At 38.5% G+C, this 27,951-nt stretch overlaps 2 protein-coding genes across 2 annotated transcripts; both read right to left on the minus strand.

Annotated features, from left to right (window-relative positions):
* Window positions 1-991: 991 nt before the first annotated feature.
* LOC139324541 (vomeronasal type-2 receptor 116-like) lies at window positions 992-9,134 on the minus strand. Its single transcript, XM_070954253.1, has 4 exons — window positions 8,850-9,134; window positions 2,633-2,860; window positions 1,982-2,108; window positions 992-1,890 (listed from the first exon to the last, which is right to left on the minus strand). Exons 1-4 carry the CDS (start codon window positions 9,132-9,134, stop codon window positions 992-994), a joined length of 1,539 nt encoding a protein of 512 aa, XP_070810354.1.
* Window positions 9,135-17,048: 7,914 nt separating this feature from the next.
* On the minus strand, window positions 17,049-27,612 carry LOC139324542 (vomeronasal type-2 receptor 26-like; the record flags this gene model as incomplete). Its single annotated transcript, XM_070954254.1, has 6 exons — window positions 27,407-27,612; window positions 26,184-26,469; window positions 23,914-24,762; window positions 19,214-19,441; window positions 18,024-18,150; window positions 17,049-17,932 (listed from the first exon to the last, which is right to left on the minus strand). Coding segments are annotated over exons 1-6 (2,580 nt in total), but the record flags the coding sequence as incomplete, so codon positions are not given.
* Window positions 27,613-27,951: the final 339 nt, after the last annotated feature.

The raw sequence follows: 27,951 nt of genomic DNA on the forward strand, positions 1-27,951 counted from the left end.
TCTGTTGCTCGTTTCTAGTTATTATTTGTTTAATATTCTCCATTTTATCATCCATCTTTTCTATTCTTTCCTTCATGTCTTCATCAAGTAATTGAATCATTGGTTTCATTTTGGCCTGCATCATATTTCTTTCTCTCTCCTGAAAAGTTCTATTTTCTCCGTTTCCAATTCTATAGAAAGCTCTCTGGCTTGATCACTGCTTTTCTTGAGGGGTGGAAGACAATTCCACCTCCTACTCTTTGAGTCCCACTTTCACTCAGGCTAACTTTAAGGGGTCTCTTTGCTCAACAGAAGTTGGAAAAATCTCACCCAGATCAACCACACTGTTTCTCAGTCTTTTATGCTTTCTTCATTGGTCAGATGTCATAGCTTTGGTCACGCATGCAATGGCCATCTTTTTCTTCCTGCCAGATTGAGAGCTAACTCTAGGTCAAACAAGGAGGTTGAAGTCTCCTTGTAATCCAAAGACTGTCCTCTCTATTTTCATCACCCCTCCTGAGTGACTTGGGTCCCTCAGAACCACCTGACAAGTCAAATTCTGTGTGATTCCAAGAAGCCCCGTGGAGGGGCGCTGAATATTAAGTTATTCCTTAATATGGTTTTTGACCCATTTCCAGTCAGACTCATTTTGCAACTTCCTCCAATGCCACATCACACCTCAACAACCTAAAACAAAAAACTGGCCTAACCTGTCACTTCTCATATGAATTGGCCACTCAATAATTTAAGACAGAAAAATGTTTGCCACAGAGGCTCATATAACAAATGACAACTAAAGAAAATAAATCATAGATTTATTAAAAATAAATAAAATAAAGCATAGATCTAAAAAGAGTGGTAGTAATAGTTGATCATTCAGACTTTTGAATTTTGCCTCCCATTTTGAAGTATGAAAGCAAGCTCATTTCAGCTAAATAAAATTATAAACTGGTCACAGACTTCAAAATTGGAAAATTCTCCTACAATTACATATACATTTCTTTTTAAAAAATTAAAACTTTCTTTTCATGAGCTGATGTTTATTGTTCAGTTCAGGTCTCATCATAATGATAAAACACTTGGGAAAAAAGATACACACCAATAATCCAGCACTAGAGGAGATCATGGAGAAAATCTCCACAGCCAACATATATTTTCCCCCTGTGCTTAGATAGGTTGGGATAAAACACAGCCAAACACTACAGAAGACCAACATGCTGAAGGTAATGAATTTGGCTTCATTGAAACTATCAGGTAACTTCCTAGCTAGAAAAGCAGCAGAGAAGCTAACCAGAGCAAGAAAACCCATAAAGCCCAAAACACAGCAGAACATGACCGAGTCTTCATTACACTCCAGGATGAGTTCTTCAGACATCGACTGCATATCAAAATCTGGATATGGTGGGGATATTATCAGCCACACAGCACAGAGACATATTTGGACAAAGGAGCAGGAAAGTATAATGTAGCTGACCATTCTTCCACCCACCCATTTCTTCAATCTGGAACCTGGTTTGGTGGCCATGAATGCTAGAACCACAACAAAAGTTTTGGCCAATACACAAGAAATTGCTACAGAAAAAATGAGACCGAAGGCTGGTAGTCGAAGGAGACACAAAATCTTATCTGGTCTGCCAACAAATAGAAAGACACAAAGGAAAGAGAGGAGAAGGGAAACTAGAAGTATATAAGAGAGATTTCGGTTGTTGGCTTTGACGATGGGAGTGTCTTTGTGTTTCATGAATATTGTGATGATCAAAGTTGTCATTAAAGAAAAGCAAAGGGAAAGAACAGTCAGACTGATCCCCAAGGGTTCTTCATAGGACAAAAAAGTGATCTGTTTTAGAATGCACATATTTTTCTCAGGATTTGGATATTGATCTACAGGACATGGGGAGCAGTCATCTACGTCTGGAAAAAAACACAGTGGAATTGATACAGTTGATTACGGACAGTGTTGTACCCTAATGTCTTAATCCCATTATATTTGGAAATTTCCTACCTTTGTCCTTTGATATTTTTCCTTCTGGGCACAGCCAGCAATCATAGCAGCAAAACGACTTTCCTTCTCTCTTGACCTTGCTGTGTCCTGTCTCACAAGGATCATTACACAAAGATAGAGGTAATGCCTGTCAATGAATGAAGAAGAATTTTTTAAGATACAGAGGGGAAAGAAATCCTTGGTTTGATACTGTTAAAATAGAATTAACATAATAGAAAAGAATTGATAAGCAAAAGTGATGTATTGTCATCATTTTAGTTGTATTTGTTGTGAAATTATAATTCATTAAATATCTACAATTATTGGTATTTTCCAAAACCATCATCTCCTCTCTCCAAAGGCATTTTCTATGCTGGTCAGTTAAAGTTAGTTTTCTCTATTTCTTAATTATGAACCAATGAAATGTAATTATACTGTATTGCAGCTTTTACATCAAAATCATGAAAACCATAGTCTATAATTGACAGAGGGCAGAGGGCATAAAGTAAAGGATACAATATTCGATACCAATGATTAGAGAAGTAAACATTCTTATAGATATTTTTTCCTTCCCCAGGACATTTGTTCTTATGTTAGTTCAGAGATGATGCTCTGGAACACTCACCAATATATATTTTATGCTACAGATCATTTTAGATTTAAGCAACTAACCTGATTAAAGCCTATTGGCCATGTGATGGAATCTACAGAAATATTGAAGAACTTCTCTGGTAGAGCTGTGGGATCTATCACTCCAACTTTGAGTCTAAAGAAGGATTTGTTTGGGAATGTGATCCAATTGACAATATCATATCCACCAATGAATTCTCCATTTTTATCAAAGGTGATCTTTTCACCAACACTGTTGTTGAATCTGACACTTCTCAGAAAAGAATGAACCTGAAATACAGAGACAGTCAAAGAAAAACAGAAGGCAGAAATATATGTGCAAAACATAACAATGATTCCAAAAGGGAGTAGATATGACACTACTGAAAAACAATTAAACTGTATTAACAGGATTGCACAGTAAATTACTAACAAAAAATTATCTACGATCTGAGTTATTGCTCAGGTAAAATCCTTCAGTATAAAGCAAGAGAATAATAAGACAAAATGTAATGTCTTTACATTTAATATATGTATGTTACTTTTCAAAACAGTCAGTAATGATCATAAGCTATATGAGGTTATGGTAACCTAAACAGGATCTCTTGAATTGCTGGAGTTATATATGTTCAATAATGGCTCACATACAAAACTGGGCTACAATGTCTGACATTCCCACTCCTGGTTAACTCCTGGTTAAAATAAGATCATCGGTTTCTCTCTCTTGCCTGGCTATAGTGTTACAATCGGGAAACATCTGTATTTTTATAGGAATGGCCCCGAAGAACCTTATAAGAGTCACTAGTGGGGCAACAGACTTAAAAGAGGAAGTTGAGTCTGTGTCAAGAAAAGTAATTTGAGAAAATATTTCAGGAAAATGTTTATGGAGATTCCCAGTCATCCAGGTCATGGTTGTCCGAAAGGTGCTTTTTTCAAGAAGCAACTAGACTTTCCGGTTTTTCTTTGAAGACATGAAGAAGCTTCTTGGATGAGAAGAGAAATGTCTTCAAAGAAAAAACAGAAAGTCCAGTTATCTCTTGAAAAAAAAACACCTTTGGGATTTCAGGAAAACATAGTTCACACAATGTGAATTTGAGGGAGGGATAAGCAGACTGTTAATGCAACTGTTCCAATAACAATAGTGCTGACCTACATGGAATGGGTTTCTCAGTTTGGCTTACATGTTGAGATGGACAGTATTTTGGAGGTCTCTATAAACAGATATATTGCCAGCTGGAAGAGTAAAGAAACTCAGGGCAGTGGGAAAAGACTGACCCCACTGGATCTCGCACACCCACCCTGGAGATCAGGCTCAGACAAAACCGGTTTGCCCTTGCCAAAGATGCTTGCCCATCAGCTGGTCAACCCGCCCTCTCCGCACGCCTTCGCTGTGCTTTGGTCAAGCCCAGCCTCTCACTTCAAGACGGTATCCCTGCTCATGCACACCTTCCCGGCACTGCAACAGCTGGTCAAGGGATCACGTGGGAAGGTGGAGGAGGATGTTTGTCTTCAGGGAAGCTGCCATTGTGGCGCATGCTCAGTCCTCAGCTGTGGGCCTGTCCCCATTTCCTTTGTACCCTCCTCCTGGATCCCATTTCCACACCTCCAGCCCTTGTGTTAGCGATGTTGTTGTCAGCCACTGCTGGGTTGGGCCAGTCTTTCAGGACAGAGAGCAGGTCACGTGACCAGGTCGGCAGGGAGCCTCAGGTCAAAGGGCCGCATGCAGCTCTGGAACTGCGGGTTGCTGACATGTGCCCTAGGGGAAATTATTTGTTAGAGCTTATGAAGAGATGGTGCAACTACAAATATGGTGGTTACTCCACTAGCAAGCTTACCTGCCACCACATACAATTGTGGAAATATTTCCTTCCTTCTTTCACTATTGTTGTTTCCTTGGATTTGGATAAAGAGAGAGATTGCAAAGCATGTGCCACAGCATAGACTGCATTGTAAATATTGTAACTCTGTCCACTCATCCGTGTTTCAAACACAGATGTGGGAAGTGTCTCAAGCCTCTCCTGACCAGTACATTTCTTCTCAAATGTCTCAGTTTTTGAGTTTGAGAAGAAACAATTGAATGTCTGTTCCCAAAAATCTTTCCGAAAATGATCATGTTGGTTGTTGTTTGGATTTAGGTTTTGAAAAAAATCCTGGAAGTTTTGGACCTCCTTTGTGTGAACTGCAAAGGATAAAACACCATGTAGGAAATGGATGTCCAAAGATTTATCAAAGGAAATTGAAGTATAATCTGTCTGAGTGGATGTAATCAAGATTTTTGTCTTTCTTGGTATATCCTCCACTTCTGAAAATTGGAGAAAACTTCTCAGAAATGATATGGAGCGAATTTCACCATACAAGATTATCACATTGGCTGTGCTGTTCATGAGAACTTGGTATATATGTAGTCCTTTGTCTATGAAATCAGCAAAATCACCGTAAAAAGATACATTTGGTAACTCTTCTATGAATTCAATGCAGATACCATGTTCAGAAAATGTGGGGAGCACCTCTTGTACAAATTTCTCTCCTTTGTCATCCTTTACCACAAGAATTCCAATCCAGATCCATCTAAAATACAGCAATAACTGCAGGAGGCCCTTATGTTGGTGGGATTCATCTGGAAACATTTGCTGGAAGAAAATTGATTGAGTCTTTTTATCTATGACTGGAGCAGAGCCATAGGTCAACTACAGAAAGATAAACATATGCAATGTCAAAGGTCTATGTGAGCCTCTGGAAATGTGTACATTTATTTGCGTATCTTTATTCTTATATACTGAAACATTATGCAGCTAGTTGTGTTTATTTAGGAATATCAAGCAAGATGTCACTGTTAAGGTACCAGTAAATATCTTTTCCTGGAAGTAATACCTCCACTGTCTATTCAGAATTACTTATTACTCATGCAGGTCTGCTGATCAAGCAAAATAATATATCTAGGAATCTGAAAATTGTCTCCCTTCTAGAGAGAGAAAACTACAGACTACAGTCTGAAAGCATGTAAAAAATGCAAGGGGATGTCAGTAATTTAAAGTCCTTGAAAGAAGGAAAACTAAAAAACAAAACATTGTTGAAGTCAACATCAGACGAGAAATCTTCCAGGGAGTCACTTTCACCACTACTGTTCAACATCACATTAATTCCATTGACAATAATCCTATGAAACCCAAAACTGGGATACCAAATCTCAAGCCAACATGGCAAATTAAACCATCTACTATGAATGACTTAAAAATTATGTGAAAAGCCATATATTGTATCCTTTACTTTGGCCCCCTGTGAATTATAGACTATGGTTTTCATGGTTTTGATATAAAAGCGGCAATACGGTGTATTACATTTCATCAGTTCATAATTAAGAAGTTGAGAAAACTAGATAATTGGTACATACTTGGTTGATACATAGGACCAGTCAATGGTATTTGTGATGTATTTTTGAATGTTCAGTTGACTGAGTTTCATGTTTAATGAATAACGTAAATAACAACAACAACAACAACAACAATAATAATAAACCTGATCATGCCTTTCTGACACCAAACAGGCAGTTGGGCTGCCATGGCTGGGCCTGGACAGCTATCGGGTGTGATCCCTATGGTTATGGGATTCCCATCTTTGGATCAGTAGTGGCTTAGCCACTGTGAACCAACCCAGGCACCTACCATCACCAATGATGAGAAGAAATCAACAAAATTCCAAATCGGATCAGTCGTCGCCTGGGTCAATAAGGGCCATGTCAGATGCTATGGCTCCTGGACATCTGTCAAAGAATGGGCTACAGGGCTCAGTTGTTACTGCTAGGGAATCAGGGCATGCAACTGCAAAACGACTGGAACGAAAGAGCGAAACTTGAACAACTGAAGAAAATAGAGAAATAATCAAATGTTACTACCAGGCAGAACCAACAGCCAGAGGATTTGAAAAAAGAATGATGCAAGTGTGGAAGGAAAAACACCGAGAAAGTGACGTAACTGAACAAAGATAGATGGATCAAAGATGTTCCATCATCCGTAATAAAGTTTTCACAGATGTGGAAATGCAACATCTAGAAACATTGGTGAAAAAGAAAACAAGTAATGATGAACAAGCTGAAGAAACTGTTCCAACACCTGAACAAACTGACCAGCTAGTGAAAGAAACTAACATACAGGATGAAGATTTTCCAGTGCAACAATGTGAAAGTGTAAAGCTAAGTGATCTAGCAAAAATGCTGAAAGAAAAGATTGAAAACCACATCAAAGAAAACATAGAAAGAAAAAGACTGCCTGCCATTCGTGAAGTGCATAGCAAACGAGTGAAAGATCGACTAACTGCTGTGAACAACATTTTAACTTCCATCCCATCCAGCACACTGTAGTATATGAAACACTAACGTATAGCATAGTCGCCATTATAATTGCAGAACTGGGTTATAAAATGCCAAAAAAAAAAAAAAAAAAAAAAACCACTGGAACACCAATGTGGAAAATTTGACTTGAAAATAAAATTAAAAAACTTCGAACTTTTGGAAAGGACTGTGGGAAAACCCAGTGGAATAACAACAAAACTGCCTCCTGGATCAAAGATATTCAAAATCAAACAACATGAAACAAAATGGAAAATATTGTAATAACAACTGATATGGTTGCAAAACAAGAACTGGCAGGCACCTGACCTGGACGAACTGCATGGATACTGGCTAAAACACCTGACCAGCATGGTCACTCAATTTGATCAAATGCTTCAAAATGCAACAAGCGAAGAATGGTTAACAGCTGGCCGAACATATTTGATAATGAAAGATCCAGAAAAGGGCACATAACCAAGCAACTATCACCCAATTACTTGTCTGCCAACATTTTACAAGAATACTTGCAAATTCACTATTCAATCATCTGATGGAAAACAGCTTGTATCCAGTAGAACAAAAAGGAAATTATAAAAAATCAAGAGGAACAAAAGATCAGCTGCTTATTGACAAAATGGTAAGAAAAATTCAAGATGAAGAAAATGGTGTGAATCAATTGCAAAAAGGTATTTGACTCACTACCCCACAGCTGGATTAATGCCTGTCTGGAAAACTTTTGAATCAGCAAACATATTTGTACATTTTTTAAAGCAAACATGCAAAAATGGAAAACAGTTCTAACAGCAAATGGGGAGAACATTGGTGAAGTCAACATCAGAAGAGGAATCACTTTCCCCAGTACTGTTCAACATCACATAAATTCCACTGACAATAATCCTACGAAACACAAAACTAGGGTACAAAATCTCAAGCCAGCATGACAAGATAAGCTATTTACTGTACATGGATGACTGACAACTGTATGCAAAAAGCCCCACTGAATTTAAATCAATACTCAACACAGTTCAATTGTTCAGCAGCGACATCAGAATGAACTTTGGACTTGAAAAATGTGCTATATCATCTATGCAGCGAGGAAAAATGGAAAAAATAAAAGGAATAGAACTGGGAAATGGAAGCATCATGAAAGTATTAGCAAAGGATGATGGTTACAAATACCTAGGCATATTGGAAGCAGATAAGATCTTGAATGGAAAAGTCAAAAAGTCAACGCAAAAGGAATATATCAGGAGGGTCCACAAAATATTAAAATCAAATCTGAATGCTGGAAACATAATTAAAGCCATAAAACATAACTAAAGCTGCCCTGAGTCTCCGGAGACAGGCGGCATATAAATTGAACTAACTAATTAACTAACTAACTAACTAACTAACTAACTAACTAACTAAATAAATAAATAAATAAATAAATAAATAAATAAATAAATCGGCAGTTCCATGATATGCTACTCAGCTGGAATCATCAACTGGACTGTGGCTGAACTGGAAAACTTGGACTGGAAAAAACGTAAACTATTGAATAGGTACCATGCTGTACACCCACAAAGTGACATTGACAGGTTGTACCTGCCAAGAAGAATAGGGGACAGAGGGCTATTGCAAATCCATCAAACTGTAGAAGAAGAAAAACCAAGTTTGAATGACTATGTGAATCAAAGTACAGAAACATTGCTGCAGGCTGTGAAAATGGAGAACATTATTAAAACAACAGAAACAAAGACAGAATATAAGGAAAAACAGCTAGATGACTGCACTACTCAGAACAACATACAATTTAAGAAGATACTTGATTGATACCTAGGATGCTGGCAACAACCCGTATCAACCATCACAGCCAGTCAATGTTATTTGTGATACATTTTTAAATGTTTAATGAATAAAAGTTTATAATAATAAGAATAATATAAATATTACATCTTCAGCACCACTTACCTGAGGAACTTTATAGATGCACAATAAAGTTGCCATGTGAAGAGCAATGTCAGGTGCTCCAATAACTGCAGCCAAATTTTGGGGGACGCCACACTTGTAGTTAGGGATGAATTTGCCCTGAGTTAAAGGCAGCAACAATGAGGCAAAGTAAGTCCAGCTTGGACTAAAGTTGCTGTTAAAAATGTGGAAGCCCAGCGTGATGTTGGGTAGGAGCTGAGGATTTTCATTAATCTGTTTTATAGTAAATGCTAAAGCCAGGATATGCTGGTAATTCTGAAAAACCATTCTGTAAAACATTTTTAAAAAACACATTAAGAAAGCTCTGTTTCACTTTATGACACTTGTGAGCCTTTCAGTACAATATTTTGTGGAATACATTTTAGTGCAATGTATAGGTAGTCCTTGACTTACAACCGTTCATTTAGTAACAATTCAAAGTTACAATAACACTGAAAAAAAGTAACTTATGACTGTTTTTCACGCTTACAACCCTTGGAACATCCACATGGCCAGGTGATCAAAATTCAGACACTTAGCAACTGACTCACACTTATGACAGTTGCAGTGTTCCAAGATCATGTGATCAGCTTTTGTGAACTTCTGACCAGCAAAGTCAATGGGAAGCCAGATTCACTTAATTGTGTCACTAACTTAACGACTGCAGGGATTCACTTAAGAACAGTGGCAAGAAAGCTCATAAAATGGGGCAAAACTCACTTAACAAATATCTCACTTAGCAACAGAAATTTTGGGCTCAATTTTAATCATAAGTTGAGAACTACCTGTATTTAGTCTTCTGTTCAGATTCTCAAAAATGCAGACAAAAATATTAGCACCTTTATACACCTCCAGAACCTGGAATGATTTTTAAGAAAAAAATTGTTTTGTGATTGGAAGCATTATTTCTGAATGAATGAGGAAGGCTCAGTATCAAACTCCAGCTATTGAGAATGGTTTCTATCAAGAAGGAAAATGCTGAATTGTGATACTAGAAATATCAAATGAAAAAAAGTTATCACGGAACATATGTGCTCCCATCTAGATTTTAGTGGTAGGTCTTCATTATTTAATCCTTATCTACCTCAATATTTAGATTAGATTAATAGAGTTGGAAGGGACCTTGTAGGTCATCTAGTCCAGCACCCCCACCCACAGTCCAATGGCCGTCCAATCTCTTCCTGAAGGCTTCCAGGGATAAAGCTCCCACAACTTCCAAAGGCGAGCTGTTCCATTGGTTGATTGTTCTCACCGTCAGAAAATTTCTCCTTATTTCTAGGTTGAATCTCTCCTTGGTCAGTTTCCATCCATTATTCCTTGTCTGGCCTTCAGCCCCTCAAATATTGGAACACTGCTATCATGTCTCCCCTGGTCCTTCTCTTCACTAGACTAGCCATGACCAGTTCCTGAAACCATTCATCGTATGTTTTAGCCTCCACCTCCCTAATCATCCTGGTTGTCTTCTTTGCACTTTTTCTAGAGTCTCAACTTCTTTTTTAAAGTGTAGTGACCAAAACTGGATGCAGTATTTTAGGTGTGGTCTTACTAAAGCTTTATAGAGTGATATTATTACCTCACTTGATCTTGATTGTATCCCTTTGTTAATGCAGTTTAGGATTGCATTGGCTTTTTTGGCTGTCGGTGCACACTGCTGGCTCATATTTAGGTGGTTGTCCACTAAGATTTATTTATTTATTTATTTATTTATTTATTTATTTATTTATTTATTTATTTATTTATTTATTTATTTAAATTTATATGCCGCCCTTCTCCCGTAGGACTCGGGGCAGCACACGGAATAAAAACATGTAACAATAAGAATTCCTAAAAACAGCCAATATAAAACCCCAAACAAAATAAAATCTCGTAGCAGATCAGAGAAATTGCTGATTTTGCCAAATGCCAAGATCCCTTTCACAGTTACTGCTATTAAGCATGGTTTCAACCAGTCAGTATGTCTACTGCTGATTTTTCTTGCCTAACTTTATTTTTCTCTACATTGAATTTCATTTTGTTAGATAGGGCCCAGTGTTCAAGTCTGTCAAGATCTATCTGGATCGTGAGCCTATCTTCTAGGTGTTAGCTATTCCTGCCAGCTTAGTATCATCTGCAAATTTGGTGAGTTCCCCTTCTATTCCCTCATCTAAGACGTTTATGAAGATATTGAAGAGTACTGGGCCTAAGATGAAACCTTGTGGTACCCCACTGCTTACTTCCTTCCATGTAGATGTAGACCCATTAAGGACTACTTGTTGAGTACAGCTTGTCAGCCAGTTACGAATCCATCTCGTGGTGATGCTATCTATTCCATTTTTCCAACTTACCAAGGAGTAGGTTGTGGTCTACTTTGTCAAATGCCTTGCTGAAGTCTAAGTATATTATGTCCACATAATATTTTGTCCACCAGTATTTTGCTGGTCTACTAATTTAGTCACTATGTTGAAGAATGAAATAAGATTGGTTTGGCATGATCTGTTTTTAACAAACCCCAGCTGACAGCTAGTTATTACTTTACTTGTTTCTAGATGTTGGCAGATCTGTTTCTTATTATCTTTTCCAGAATCTTCCTGAGTATTGATGTTAGGCTGATTGGTCTGTAGTTTCCTGGGTCTGTTTTTTTTTTTCCTTCCTTTTTTGAAGATGGGAACCATATCAGTTCTTTTCTAGTCCTCGGTAGTTCCCCGGTGCTCCAGGATTTTTGAAAGACATGGTACAGTGGTTCTAAAATGACATCTGGCAGCTCCTTCAGAACTCTGGGATATAATCCATCAGGTCCTGGTGATTTGTATTCATCAAGATCAGACAGGTGTTCTCTTACTATTTTTTTGCTTATTTTAATTTTTATTTCTAGTCTGTCTTTTACAGTTATGTTTTTGGTAGGTTGGGCTATAGTTTCTTTTTGTGTGAAGACTGATGCAAAGAATGAGTTAAGCAGCTCTGCTTTCTCTCTTTTGCCTGTTACTTCCTTGCCGTCTTCTCTCTTTAGTGGACCAATTGTTTCCTTGATTTTTTTTCTTGTTGTTTATATGTTGGAAGAAACTTTTTTTATTATCTTTGACTTTTGTTGCAAGTCTTTGTTTATTCTGAGCCTTTGCTTTCCTGATTTCATCTTTGCAGATTCTGATTATCTGCTGATATTCTGCCTTAGTTGTGTGTCCCTCTTTCCATTTTTTGAATTTGTCCTTTTTTTCTTCCAATTTCTCAGAGAGATCTTTGTGCAGCCATGCCGGTTTCTTCTTGGATTTCTTGTTTTTTCTTTCTTATTGATATTGTGCTGGTTTGGACTTTTATAATCATATTTTTCAGAGTTTTCCAAGATTCTTGAGTTGTTTTGGGAAACTCTGAAAAATATTTACATTTAATGCTTGTTACATATGATTTGTTGAAAAAGAAATTTGGCCTTTTTTCAACTTTATGTGGAAGCTGAAGTTTAGATATAAATACACCTAGGCAGCCCATTTAAGATTACTGAAAAATATTTTGAGCAATGACCAGAACTTGAAAATAAATTGATAGTGTACATACATAAGTCCATCTTGAAGTCCCTGAGAAGGATGTTGACTGAAATCAATGGGGTCAGAAAATATCAAGCATACAGAAATAATGCCAGCAATGTTAACATCTCCAAGCTGATGATAGGTGTGATGAATAGGAAGAGGCTCATCAAGATGACATTGAAGGCTACGATGCTTGCACACCACTTGAGGCAATACTGTTAACAGCAACTCGATGATTGCAAACAGCTTCCATAAATGTCCTCTTTCTGTGTGTAAATGGCAGCAACAAGATCCTTCTAGGAGATCATACTGGACTGTCTTTTTCAGCTGTTTTTCAGAGAAAAGTAGAAATTGCAACATACTGTGAAATCAGCTCACACAGTACTTTTGAGTGTGAATTTCATGGTGAATATTAATAATATCCTTCAGGGTCAGTTCCTCACTTTTCCAGAGTGTCCCATGAGATTTGGGAGAGACAGACTGTCTAATTCCATAATGATGGTGAGACAGTCACCTCTGTAAAGATCATGCAAGGGCCTCTGGAGGGAGGAAGACCTAAGGCAGAAGATAAAGAATGAAAAACAAGATACAAATTTATTTAAATATATAAATAGATAGTCATTTATATAGTTAGATATTATAGTGTAGAAAGTCAGTACACACACAATCCCCCCTAGTAGAATGAGATATTTTGGAGGATATTAAAAAGGTAGAATATTATATTTCCCTAAATGAAAAATGGAGAAATGTTTTTTTTTTTTTTAGAGGCAGGAGGCACACTCACACTTAATACCCCCACCACCACCACTCTGCAGCAGCTATTTTGTCCCCATTAAGGAAGACTGGGCCAGCCTATCTACGAAACAAAAGATCTTCAGCTCCAGGATGATGGAATTATCCTTCAGGATATAATAGGATTAAGCAAAAGACACAGAGCTCTCTACATTACACAATCTCCTAAGGGGTATTTCCTTCATTGCATTACCCCCAACAAATTTCAACCAAATCTGGGAGCTCAGACAACCTACAGAGCCAGCTATGACCCCTATATAAACCCTACAACATCCAATAGAATACATGTCCTTGCAGAGGAACAAGAAGCTCAAGTGCAAAGCCCAAGAGAAGGTATAAAAAAACCCACTCTCAACTCCATGTGGTCAGCTGCCCAGAATCACCCATGCTTCATCATTAAACCATTTTTTCAACCAGCCTCCATGTTTCCAGTGTCTTTCTCCCAGCTTGAAACTGAACCAGATGGATATTTCTTCCAACAATAGATTCTATTCTATTCCATTCTAATTATTTTCTTGCATTTGAATCAGTGATGACTTCTGATGCCTACTTGGATGGGTCTCTACAGTTTTCTTGGCAAACTTCTAGAAAAGTCTCTATTTATTTCTTAGGGTTGAGAGAGAATGGTTGGACCAGTCTCCCTAAGGCGGATTGTACCTTAGGCATGACTTATACTCATGGTCTCAATAGGCAGGGCCATAGTCAAAGAATAAGTAATATACTTTTCACATTGGTAACAGAATTGGGAGTTAGTATTTTAGAATTTAGAATGTACACCTTTTAAGGCACAGTTGTCTTTGTATCTGCAACACTGTGCAGAACAAAACATTTAACATTTTGACTTTAAACATTCTAAATACATACAGTACCTATATATCTAAATACATACATAAGTATCTAAATACATACAATAGAGATGGTCTTCAACTTGCAACAGTTCATTTAATGAAGGTTTGAACTTATAAAGGCATTGAAAAAAGTGACCTATGACCATTTTTCACACTTATGACCATTGCAGCATCCCCATGGTCACATGATCAAAATTTGGACACTTAGTAACTGATGGATATTTATGACGGTTGCAATGTCCTGGGGTCTTGTGATCACCTTTTATGACTTTTTGACAAGCAAAGTCAATGGGGAAGCGAGATTAATTTAACAACCCTGTTACTAACTGTAACAACTGCAGTGATTCACTTAATAACTGGCAAGAAAAGTCATGAAATTGGGCAAAACTCATTTAACAGAATTGGGACTTATTTAGCAACAAAAATGTTGGGCTTAATTGTGGTCGTAAGTTGAAGACTTCCTATGGTTCTTCCCCTTATGAAATAAATATCTTATGATTCTATTAGAGGCAGTTTTGGCTCACAAGGAAGGATCTGAAGAATGGAGTTTCAGAGAAGATGATAACCGGAAATAAATACCAAGATATTTAAAATCCGAGTTTTGCTCAGTTTGCTAGTTCTGAATTTTCCAGAAATGGGGATGTTTAACATACTGTTTGATTTATACAGTATGTGGCTGCATTATAGGGTTTCAGATTGGTAGTAGGTAGTGCCAATTCTTAGCCAAAATACACTGGTTTTGTCCTAACCAGAACTGCTAGATGGAAGGCATTAAAAGGGAACAAATATTAAAATGTTGCCACCCATATCAACACAAGGTTGATTTAATATGGTTTTTAACCATGTCTAGTCAGACTCACTTTGCATCTTCCTCCAATGCCAGATCAGACCTCAACCATCTAAAACAAAAAATAGGCCTACCCTGTCATGTCTCATATGAATTGGCTACTCAATAATTTAAGACAGAAAAATGTTTGCAATAGAGGCCTTCATTTTGTAAGGTTTCTCACATTCAATAGTACCAAATGACAACTTGGAATCCCCAATTAAATAAAATAAACCATAGATTTATTAAAATCAATAAAATAAAACACAGATCTAAAAAGAGTGATAGTAATTGTTGCATCATTCAGATTTTTCAATTTTGCCTCCCATTTTGAAGTATGGAACCAAGTTCATTTTTTGCTAAATAAAATTGTAAACTGGTCACAGACTTCAAAATTGGATTATTCTCCTACAAATACACACACACACACACACACACACACACACACAAACACCCGCGAAAACCTGAGAAAACATATATATATATATATATACAGTCAGGTCCAGAAATATTGGGACATCGACACAATTCTAACATCTTTGGCTCTATACACCACCACAATGGAGTTGGAATGAAACAAACACAATGTGTGTTAACTGCAGACTGTCAGCTTTAATTTGAGGGTATGTACATCCAACTCAGGTGAACGGTGTAGGACTTACAGCAGTTTGCATATGTGCCTCCCACTTGTTAAGGGACCAAAAGTAATGGGACAGAATAATAATCATAAATCAAACTTTCCCTTCTTAATACTTGGTTGCAAATCCTTTGCAGTCAATCACAGTCTGAAGTCTAGAACGCATAGACATCACCAGAAGCTGGGTTTCATCCCTGGTGATGCTCTGCCAGGTCTCTACTGCAACTGTCTTCAGTTCCTGCTTGTTCTTGGGGCATTTTCCCTTCAGTTTTGTCTTCAGAAAGTGAAATGCATGCTCAATGGGATTCAGGTCAGGTGATTGACTTGGCCATTGCATAACATTCCACTTCTGTCCCTTCAAAAACTCTTTGGTTGCTTTTGCAGTATGCTTTGGGTCATTGTCCATCTACACTGTGAAGTGCCGTCCAATGAGTTCTGCAGCATTTGGCTGAATGTGAGCAGATAATATTGCCCAAAACACTTCAGAATTCATCCTGCTGCTTTTGTCAGCAGTCACATCATCAATAAATACAAGAGAACCAGTTCCATTGGCAGCCATACATGCCCACGCCATGACACTACCACCACCATGCTTCACTGATGAGGTGGTATGCTTAGGATCATGAGCAATTCCTTTCCTTCTCCATACTCTTCTATTCCCATCACTCTGGTACAAGTTGATCTTGGTCTCATCTGTCCATAGGATCTTGTTCCAGAACTGTGAAGGCTTTGTTAGATGTTTTGGCAAACTCTAATCTGGCCTTCCTGTTTTTGAAACTCACCAATGGTTTACATCTTGTGGTGAACCCTCTGTATTCACCCTGGTGAAGTCTTCTCTTGATTGTTGACTTTGACACACATACACCTACCTCCTGGAGAGTGTTCTTGATCTGGCCAACTGTTGTGAAGGGTGTTTTCTTCACCAGGGAAAGAATTCTTTGGTCATCCACCACACTTGTTTTCCATGGTCTCCCAGGTCTTTTGGTGTTGCTGAGCTCACCAGTGCATTCCTTCTTTTTGAGAATGTTTCAAACAGTTGTTTTGGCCATGCCTAATGTTCTTGCTATCTCTCTGATGGGTTTGTTTTGTTTCTTCAGCCTAATGATGGCTTGCTTCACTGATAGTGACAGCTCTTTGGATCTCATCTTGAGAGTTGACAGCAACAGATTCCAAATGCAAGTAGCACACTTGAAATGAACTCTGGGCCTTTTATCTGCACATTGTAATTGGGGTAATGAGGGAATATCACACACCTGGCCATGGAACAGCTGAGAAGCCAATTGTCCCATTACTTTTGGTCCCTTAACAAGTGGGGGGCACATATATAAACTGCTGTAAATCCTACACCGTTCACCTGAGTTGGATGTACATACCGTCAAATTAAAGCTGACAGTCTGCAGTTAACGCACATTGTGTTTGTTTCATTCCAACTCCATTGTGGTGGTGTATAGAGCCAAAGATGTTAGAATTGTGTCGATGTCCCAATATTTTTGGACCTGACTGTATGTGTATATATATATATATATATATATATATATATATATATATATATATATATATATATATATATATATATATTTGTATAAATTAAAATTTTCTTTTCATGAGCTGATGTTTATTGTTCAGTTCAGGTCTCACCATAATGATAAAACACTTGGGAAGAAAGATGCACACCAATAAACCAGCACTGGAGGAGACCATGGAGAAAATCTCCACAGCCAACATGTATTTTCCCCTTGTGCTTAGATAGGTTGGGATAAAGCACAGCCAAACACTGCAGAAGACCAACATGCTGAAGGTGATGAATTTGGCTTCATTGAAACTGTCAGGTAACTTCCTAGCTAGAAAAGCAGCAGAGAAGCTAACCAGAGCAAGAAAACCCATGAAGCCCAAAACACAGCAGAACATGACAGAGTCTTCATTGCACTCCATGATGACTTCTTCAGACATTAACTTCATATCAAAATCTGGATATGGTGGGGATATTATCAGCCACACAGCACAAACACATATTTGAACAAAGGAGCAGGAAAGAATAATGTAGCTGACCATTCTTCCACCCACCCATTTCTTCAATCTGGAACCTGGTTTGGTGGCCATGAATGCTAGAACCACAACAAAGGTTTTGGCCAATACACAAGAAATTGCTACAGAAAAGATGAGGCCAAAAGCTGGTTGTCGAAGGAGACACAAAATCTTATCTGGTCTCCCAACAAATAGAAAGACACAAAGGAAAGAGAGGAGAAGGGAAACTAGGAGTGTATAAGAGAGATTTCGGTTGTTGGCTTTGACGATGGGAGTGTCTTTGTGTTTCATGAATATTGTGATGATCAAAGTTGTCATTAAAGAAAAGCAAAGGGAAAGAACAGTCAGACTGATCCCCAAGGGTTCTTCATAGGACAAAAAAGTGATCTGTTTTAGAATGCACATATTTTTCTCAGGATTTGGATATTGATCTACAGGACATGGGGAGCAGTCATCCATATCTAAAAAAGAAGACAGTGGAATTCATACAGTTGATTTTAGACAGTGTTGTATCCCAATGTCTTAGTCCCATTATATTTGGAAATTTCCTACCTTTCTCCTTTGATATTTTTCCTTCTGGGCACAGCCAGCAATCATAGCAGCAAAATGACTCCCCTTCTTTCTTGGCCTTGCTCTGTCCTGTCTCACAAGGATCATTACACAAAGATAGAGGTAATGCCTGTCAATGAATGATGAAGAATGAATACAGAGGGGAAAGAAATGCTTGGAGTGAAACTGTTAAAGTAGAATTAACATAATAGAAATGAATTGATAAGCAAAAGTGATGGCATGCAGTGGTGGGTTGCCCCCGGTCCACAATGTTTCTATAGAACTGGTAGAAAACCGATGGGAGGTTCCACCCACTGACCCCGAAGTCATCAAAAAGCTTCTGCGTGCATGGGCCCATTGCGAACCAGTAGTAAAGGTAAGTAGAACCCACCCTTGATGTCATGGCATCATTTTAGTTGTATTTGTTGTGAAATTATAGTTCATTAAATACTTACAATTATTGGCATTTTCCAAAAACATCTGACAGCATTCCAAATAAACCCTCATTGGAATTCAGAACTCCGAGACAAAGTCCATCAAAGTAAGAATTTATTAGAGAAATCATGTTGGCACATCTAGAAAAAATCCGAATCTAAAATCCCGTATTTTCCCCCACCCACACTAAAGCTCACACCCTGCCCTGTTACATTCACATCATATATGACCCAATCAATCTCCTGCCTCAGCTGCTGCCAAACTTTGGTCACCTTGCTCCAGTTGCCAGCAACCCGTCCTTGATCTCATGTGAAATAATGTTGTTGTGATAATACTCCCTTTGCTAAGTTTCCGTTGCCACAGTTCGCCCATCCCCCACTGTGGCAGCCCTATTAAGTCTGTCTAAAGATGGATCCAGGGCTGACACCATCCTCCCCTCTCTCCAAAGACATTTTCTATGCTGGTCAGTTAAAGTTAGTTTTCTCAACTTCTTAATTATGAACTGATGAAATGTAATACACTGTATTAAAACTTTTACATCAAATCCATGAAAACCATAATCACAGAGTGCAGAGGGCACAAAGTAAAGGATAGAATATTCTATACCATTAGAGAAGTAAACATTCTTATAGATACATTTTCCTTCCCCAGGACATTTGTTCTTAGGTTAGTTCAGAGATGATGCTCTGGAACAATCATCAATATATATTTTATGCTATATGAATGAAGACAGACTAATTTAGATTTAAACAACTAACCTCATTAAAGCCTACTGGCCACGTGATGGAATCTACAGAAATATTGAAGAACTTCTCTGGTGGAGCTGTGGGATCTATCCGTCCAACTTTGACCCTAAGAAAGGACTGGTTTGGGAATGTGATCCAATTGATTATATCATATCCGCCAATGAATTCTCCATTTTTATCAAAGGAGATTTTTTCACCAACACTGTTGTTGAATCTGACACTTCTCAGAAAAGAATGAACCTGAAACACAGAGACAGTCAAAGAGAGACAAAGAAAGACAGAAGGAGGCAATAATATATGTTCAAAGCATAACAATGATTCCAAAAGTTGAGTAGATATAAAATATGACACCACTGAAAAAAATTAAAATGTTTTCACATAGGATTGCCCAATAAAATACTAACAAAAGTTTATCTATCATCTGAGTTATTGTAGTTAAAATCCAAAAGTACAAAAGCAAGAGAATAGTAAGACAAAATGTAATGTCTTTACATTTACTATATGTATGTTATTTTTCAAAACAGGCAGCAATGATCATAAGTTACAGTATATGAGGTTATGATGACCTAGACAAGTGACACCACACTTTATAATTCCATCACTTAGCAATGGATATTCAGCCCCAATTGCCATCACTAAGTAAGGACTACTTGTAAAATGGACAGGAGAAAATAAAATCTAAAATTCATTTAGAAAATAATTTTAGAACACAATATTCTAACTAAACTTCTAAGTTAAAGATGTTCAGCAGTGGAAATAGATGAGTGCTGAAATGTGTTAAAAGAGAGGCTGAACCAACATATTCTAAAGCAAAGGCTGGATTTGATGGCTTAGATGTGCATTTTGAATACTATGATTCTTTCATCTCATATGACTACATATATCTGGCAAAAGGTCGGCTCAAAATACATATTCTTCAGGGGGGGGAGTGCAGGAAGATCCTTTGCAGGGTCGTGCTGAGGATTTTGTGCAATTCCTGCATGATAAAGTCGCTCGGATTTGGGAAGGCTTGGACTCCGACTGGGTGAGTCCAGGGGGGGAGACGGGGGTAGGTCTTGAGAATATTATCTGGGAGGAGTTTGATCCTATGGCTCCAGAGGATGTGGACAGGGTTCTGGGTAAGATTAGTGCTGCCACATGTTTATTGGACCCATGTCCCTCCTGGTTCGTACTGGCCTCCCGGGAGGTTACACAAGGCTGGCTCCAAGGGATTATAAATGCTTCTTTGAATGAGGGTGACTTTCCCACCACCTTGAAAGAGGCGGTAGTGAGGCCTCTCCTTAAGAAGCCATCTCTGGACCCAGCTGAATTAACCAAATACCGTCTGGTCTCCAACCTTCATTTTGTGGCGAAGGTTGTTGAGAGTGTGGTGGCACGACAGCTTCCCTGGTACCTGGATGAACCTATCTATCTGGACCCGTACCAGTCGGGCTTCAGGCAGGGGTACAGCACAGAAACAGCATTGGTCGCATTGGTGGATGATCTCTGGAGGGCTCAGGACAGGGGTTGTTCCTCTGTCCTAGTCCTATTAGATCTCTCAGCATCTTTTGATACCATCAACCATGGTATCATGCTGCAGCGGTTGAGGGGGTTAGGAATAGGGGGCATCATGCTGCGGTGGTTTTCCTCCTTCCTCTCTGACCATTCGCAGTTTGTGTTGGCAGGGGGGCTTAGGGAGTGCCGCAAGGATGGGTCCTCTCACCCCTTCTGTTCAACATTTATGTGAAGCCGCTGGGCGAGATCATCCTGGTTTTGGGGTGAGAGTTCATCAGTACGTTGATGATACTCAGTTGTACATCTCCACTCCAGACCACCTCAATGATGCCCTTGATGTGATGTCTCGCTGCCTGGAGGCCGTGCGGGTCTGGATGGGGAGAAATAGGCTCAGGCTCAACCCTGCCAAGACCCAGTGGCTGTGGCTCCCGGTGTCCCGATATAGTCAGCTGGTACCATTGCTGACTATTGGGGGTGAATCTTTGCCCCCCCACAGAGAGGGCTCGTAATCTGGGTATCCTCCTGGATGCACGGCTTTCTTTAGAAGAGCATATGACAGCTGTGGCCAGGGGGGCTTTTTATCAGGTTCGCCTGATTTTGCCAGTTGCAGCCCTTTCTGGACCAGGATGCCTTGAGCACAGTCACTCACGCCCTAGTCACCTCCTGGCTGGACTACTGTAATGCTCTCCACATGGGGCTCCCCTTGAAGAGCACTCGGAGGCTCCAACTGGTCCAGAATGTGGCCGCGTGGATGGTTATGGGTGTGACTCATTCTGCCCATGTGACACCTCTCCTATGCGAGCTGCACTGGCTCCCAGTGGTCTTCTGGGTGCGATTCAAGGTGTTGGTCACCACCTTGGCTTAGGACCTGGGTACCTTCGAGTCGGTACCTTCGAGACCGACTTCTGCCACCAGTAGCCTCCCACCGGCCAGTCCGCTCCCACAGAGAGGGGCTCCTCAGGTACCATCGGCCAAGGTATGTCGGCTGGTGACACCCAGGGGGAGGGCCTTCTCTGTGGGAGCTCCTGCCCTGTGGAATGAACTGCCCCTGGAATTGCGCAAGATCTCCGACTTCCGTGTATTTCGCTGTGCCCTCAAGACCCTGCTGTTCCTCCAGGCCGGGCTATCAATATAAATGATTTTAAATTGGGTGTTTTAAATTTTGGGGGTTTAATTTGGGCTGAAATTATTTAATAATTTTAATTATTTTTAATTGATGTCTGTATATTTTTGTGTTTTTAATAGGCTGTACACTGCCCTGAGTCCTTTGGGAGAAGGGAGGTATAGAAATAAAATTATTATTATTATTATTATTATTATTATTATTATTATTATTATTATTATTATTATTATTATTATTATTATTATTATTATTATTATTATTATTTTCTACTTTGGTCCAATTTTATTAAAGCCCTGAGATTTAAAAACAGTTTTATTCCCTCGCCATATTATTTTAGAACTGAGTCCCTGGAAACATTAAACAAATTTTCTTTCTTCTCTGTTCACTTGCTAGAACCTATACACTGTTGTTGGGAATACCTTTGTGTAGAAATGCAGGTGAGTCTCAAATGGTGTGTGAAAAGGTGGAAATCCTACAAATGATCGAAAGGGAGCTTCTAGCATCCTGAATCTTTATTAAATAAGCATTTCACAATAACAAAATATCAGAATAAGAGTTGGAAGGTCTTCTAGTGCAACCGCCTGCCCAAGCAGGAAACAAACGGTTGTGCAATCAGACAAATGGTTGTGCAATCTCTATTTAGAAACCTCCAGTGTTGGAGTACCCACAACTTCTGGGGGAAGTTGTTCTTGAGGAAGTTGTTCCTCACTGTGAGGAAATTCCTCCTTATTTCTAGAATGGTTCTCTCCTTGATTAGTTTCCATCCATTGCTTCTTGTCCTGCCTTAAGCTGGTTTGGAGAGTAGGTTGTCCTCATCTTTTTTGTGGCAGCTCCTTAAATATTAGATCGCTGCTATCATATCACCTCAATCCTTCTTTTCATTAAACTAGGCATATCCAATTCCTACAACTGTTTTAAAACATATGTTTTAGACGCCAGTCCCTTAATTACCTTTGCTGCTCTTGTTCTGCACTTTTTCTAGAATCTCAACATCTTTTTTTTATATTGTGGTGATTAAAGCTGAATGCAATTATTATTATCAGCTCTTCATAGTCCACTAGTCCATAGTCCCAGGTTTGGTTGAATCTTGCTGGGTAATGTAATGAAGGGGTTTGGTTGTGCCATGCGATGAGCTCTGCTGATAGATTATCCTATTATGTCCTGGAGGGTGAAGTCTTTTGTCTTGTAGATAAATTGGCACCAAAATATCTGCTGGCGACAGGGAGCTGAGGCTGAGTTTCTGTTTCCTTTAAGATTTTTATTTCTCTTTTAGGGGAAATATTCTGCCTTTTTAATATTCATAATCCACTCATGGTTTATCTGAGAAGATCTTCATCAGGAAATGCTCTAAACCCATGATGGCGAACCTGTGGCATGTGTGCCACAGGTGGCAAACAGTGCCCTCTCTGTGGGCACGAGAGCCGTCGCCTCAGTTCAGCGTTACTGTGCATGCATGCCTGCCTCCTGCTGGCCAGCTGGTCATCAGGTCTCTGCCGCGAATGCATGAGGGGCAGAGCGCATGCAGGGGGCCATGCATGCATGCATGCGTGTGTGTGCAAGGGTGTGCATGCATGTGCAGGGGGCAGTGTGTGGGGGGGCACATGCACATGCATGGGGGTGGGGCACATGAAAGGGGGCAGTACACACATTGCATTTTGGGGGTTCGAGCATGGACGCATTCCCACATGCATGCTTTGGGCACTCGGTCTGAAAAAGGTTAGCCAACACTGCTGTAAATCATGGGTGGGATTGTACTTTCAACAATCAAAGAACTGACTAAATGCAAACATCCCTCCTCCAGTAAAGAAACATTTAGAAGAAACAACTGCTTCAGTACATCACATTAAGGCAAAATATCATTTTTCTACTCTTTACCTAGAGACTGACCTAATGGCAGAGTTCTTCATGGTTGTGGTTGTGGCAAGTGGTTATAATTTTATAAAATTACTTTTGCCATTTTAATATGAACATATAAATATTTCAGCTGGTTAAGCCATTACTACATTTCATCTGTAGACCAAATGTCAAAAGTCCTAGAGGATATTATGTGAGAGTTTATGGAGAGATTTGGTGGTTACTCCAATTGCAGTCTTACCTGCCACCACATGTGATTGTGGAAATATTTCCTTCCTTCTTTCACTATTGTTTTTCTGGATTTGGATAGAGAGAAAGATTGTAAAGCATGTGCCACAGCATAGACTGCATTGTAAATATTGTAACTCTGTCCACTCATGCGTGTTTCAAACACAGATGTGGGAAGGGTCTCAAGCCTCTCCTGTCCAGTACATTTCTTCTCAGATGTCTCAATTTTTGAGTTTGAGAAGAAACATTCGAATGCCTGTTCCCAAAAATCTTTCCGAAAATGATCATGTTGGTTGTTGTTTAAATTTAGGTTTTGAAAAAAATCCTGGAAGTTTTGGACCTCCTTTGTGTGAACTGCAAAAGATAAAACACCGTGTAGGAAATGGATATCCAAAGATTTATCAAAGGAATTTGAAGAATAATCCGTCTGACTGGATGTAATCAAAATTTTTGTCTTTCTTGGTATATCCTCCACTTCTGAAAACTGGAAGACACTTCTCAGAAATGATATGGAGCAAATTTCACCATATACGATTATCACATTGGCTGTGCTGTTCATGAGAACTTGGTATAAATATAGTCCTTTGTCTATGAAATCAGTAAAATCACTGTAAAAAGCTACATTTGGTAACTCTGCTATGAATTCAATGCAGATGCCATGTTCAGAAAATGTGGGGAGCACCTCTTGTACAAATCTCTCTCCTTTGTCATCCTTTACCACAAGAATTCCAATCCAGATCCATCTAAAATACAGTAATAACTGCAGGAGACCCTTATCTTCATGCAATTCATCCGGAAACATTTGTTGGAAGAAAATTGATTGGGTCTCTTTATCCTTGACTGGAGCAGAGCCATAGGTCAACTACAGAAAGATAAACATATGCAATTTCAAAGGTCTATATCAGCCTCTGGAAATGTGTACATTTATTTGAATCTTTGGTTAGCCTTATTCTTATATACTGAAACATTATGCAGCTAGTTGCGTTTAGTTAGGAATATCAACCAAGATGTCACTCTTAAGGTATCAGTAAATATATTTTCCTGGAAGTAATACTCCCATCGTCTATTCAGAATTACTCATTACTCATGCAGCTCTTCTGATCCTATCAAGCAAAAAAATATATCTAGGAATCTGAAAATGTTCTCCTTTCTAGAGAGAGAAAACTACAGACTTTTGGGGTGGTATGGCAGAATAATAATGTAAATAATAGTAGTAATAGTAGTAGTAGTAGTAGTAGTAGTAGTAGTAGTAGTAATAATAATAATAATAATAATAATAATAATAATAATAATAATAATAATAATAATAATAATAATAATATAAAGACCTTGACTACGTGTCAGAATGGTCAAACAATTGGCAACTCCAAATCTCAACCAAGAAATGCTCTGTCTTACACATTGGCAAAAAAAAGTCAGAACACAAAATTCAAGATGGGCAGATACGACCTTGTAGATGACCCTCACTCTGTCATGGACCTAGGAGTACTCATATCAAACGATCTAGGCTCCAGAGCTCACTGTAACAGTATTGCCAAAAAGGTATTAAGAGTTCTTAACCTAATCTTGCATAGCTCCTTTTCCAGTAATATTGAACTGCAAACTAGGGCATACAAAACTTTTGCTAGACCAATTCTTGAATACAGCTCATCTGTCTGGAACCCACACTGCATATTGGATATTAATACAATTGAACGAGTCCAGGGATATTTCACAAAAAGAGTCCTCCACTCCTCTGCTTGCAACAGAATACCTTATGTCACCAGACTTGAAATTTTGGGCTTAGACAATTTAGAACTTCACTGTCTTTGGTCCGACATAACCATAGAACATAAAATTATCTGCTACAATGTCCTACATGTCAATGAATACTTCAGCTTCAACCACAAAAATACACGAGCACACAATAGATACAAACGTATGATAAACTGCGCCAAACTTGATTGTAGAAAATACAACTTCAGTAACAGAGTTGTTAATGCCTAGAATGCGCTACCTAACTTTGTGGTTTCATCCCCAAACCCCCAAAACTTTAACCTTAGACTGTCTACTGTCTACCATTCCTAAGCAGTCTTTAAGGGGCATGCATAAGCGCATCAGCGTGCCTACCATCCCTGTCCTAATGTCCCCATTTATTCATGTCCATTTCATGTATGCATAATCAGGTTTATATTTATATCTGTTATGTAATACATACTTGATGAAATTAAATAAATAAATAAATAAATAAATAAATAAATAAATAAATAAATAAATAAATAATATATCTTCAGCACCTCTTACCTGAGGAACTTTATAGATGCATAATAAAGTTGCCATGTGAAGAGAGATGTCAGGTGCTCCAATAACTGCAGCCAAATTTTGAGGGACGCCACACTTGTAGTTAGGGATAAATTTTCCCTGAGTGAAAGGCAGCAACATTGAGGCAAAGTAAGTCCATCCGGGACTAAAATTGCTGTTAAAAATGTGGAAACCCAGAGTGATGTTGGGCAGGATCTGAGGATTTTCATTGATCTCTTTTACAGAAAATGCTAAGGCAAGGACAAGCTGGTAATTCTGAAAAACTATTCTGTAAAACATTTTTTAAAAAAATACATTAAGAAAACTCTACTTCACATTATGACACTTGTGATTTTTCAGTACAATACTTTGTGAAATATGTTACATATTACTTGTATTACTTACAACCGTTTATTTAGTGACCATCAAAGTTACAACAGCACTGAATAAAATGACTTATGACTTATGACTATTTTTCACCATCTCCATGGCCATCCCCATGGCCATGTGTTCAAAATTCAGACACTTAGCAAATGACTCACATTTATGACAGTTGCAGTGTTCCAAGATCATGTGATCAGCTTTTGTGACCTTCTGACCAGCAAAGTCAATGTGGAAGCCAGATTCACTTAACAACCATGTCACTAACTTAACGACTGCAGGAAATCACTCAAGAAAGATCATAAACTGGGGCAAATCTTACTCAACAAATGTCTCACTGAGCAACAGAAATTTTGGGCTCAATTTTGGTCGGAAGTTGAGGACTACCTGTATTTAGTATTCTGTTCAGATTCTCAAAAATGCAGACCAAAATATTAGCATGTTTATACACCTCCAGAACCTGGAATGATTTTTTTTTAAAAAAATTGGTTTGCGATTGGACACATTATTTCTGAATAAATGAGAAAGGCTCAGTATCAAACTCCATCTGTTAAGAATGCTTTATATCAAGAAGAAAAATGCTGAATTGTGATTCTAGAAATATCAAATGAAAAAAGTATGTGCTTCCACCTAGATTTTAGTGGTAGATCTTCATGAATTTACCCTTATCTACCTCAATATTTACTTTTAAAGCTTGTTACATATGATTTGTTGGAATAGAATTTTGGCCTTTTTTTCAAATTTATGTGGAAGCTTATAAATAAATCTAGGTAGCCTATTTAAGACTACTGGAAAATATTTTTTGCAATGACCAGAACTTGAAAATAAATTGATCATGTACTTGCATAAGTCTATCTTGAAGTCCCTGAGAAGGATGTTGACTGAAATCAATGGGGTCAGAAAATATCAAGCATTCAGAAATAATGCCAGCAATGTTAACATCTCCAGGCTGATGATAGGTGTGATGAATAGGAAGAGGCTCATCAACATCACATTGAAGGCTAGGATCCTTGCACGCCATTTGAGGCAATACTGTTAACAGTGACTCCATGATTGCTAACAGCTTCCATAAATGTCCTCTTTCTGTGTATAAATGGCAACAAGATCCTCCTAGGAGATCATCCTGGACTGACTTTTTCAGCTGCTTTTCAGACAAAAGTAGAAATTGCAACATACTGTCAAATCAACTCATAGAGGACTTTTGAGTGTGTATTTCATGGTGAATATTAACAATATCCTTCAGGGTCAGTTCCTCATTTTTCCATAGTGTCCCATGAGATTTGGAAGAGACAAACTGCCTAATTCCATAATGATGGTAAGACAGTCACCTGTGTAAAGATAATGTGAGGGCCTCTGGAGGGAGACAGGCCTAAGCCAGAAGATAAAGAAT

This window comes from Pituophis catenifer, unplaced genomic scaffold (assembly GCF_029215685.1).
Source record: "Pituophis catenifer annectens isolate HBS135680 unplaced genomic scaffold, rPitCat1.0.hap2 SCAF_15, whole genome shotgun sequence".
Lineage (NCBI taxonomy): Eukaryota > Metazoa > Chordata > Lepidosauria > Squamata > Colubridae > Pituophis > Pituophis catenifer.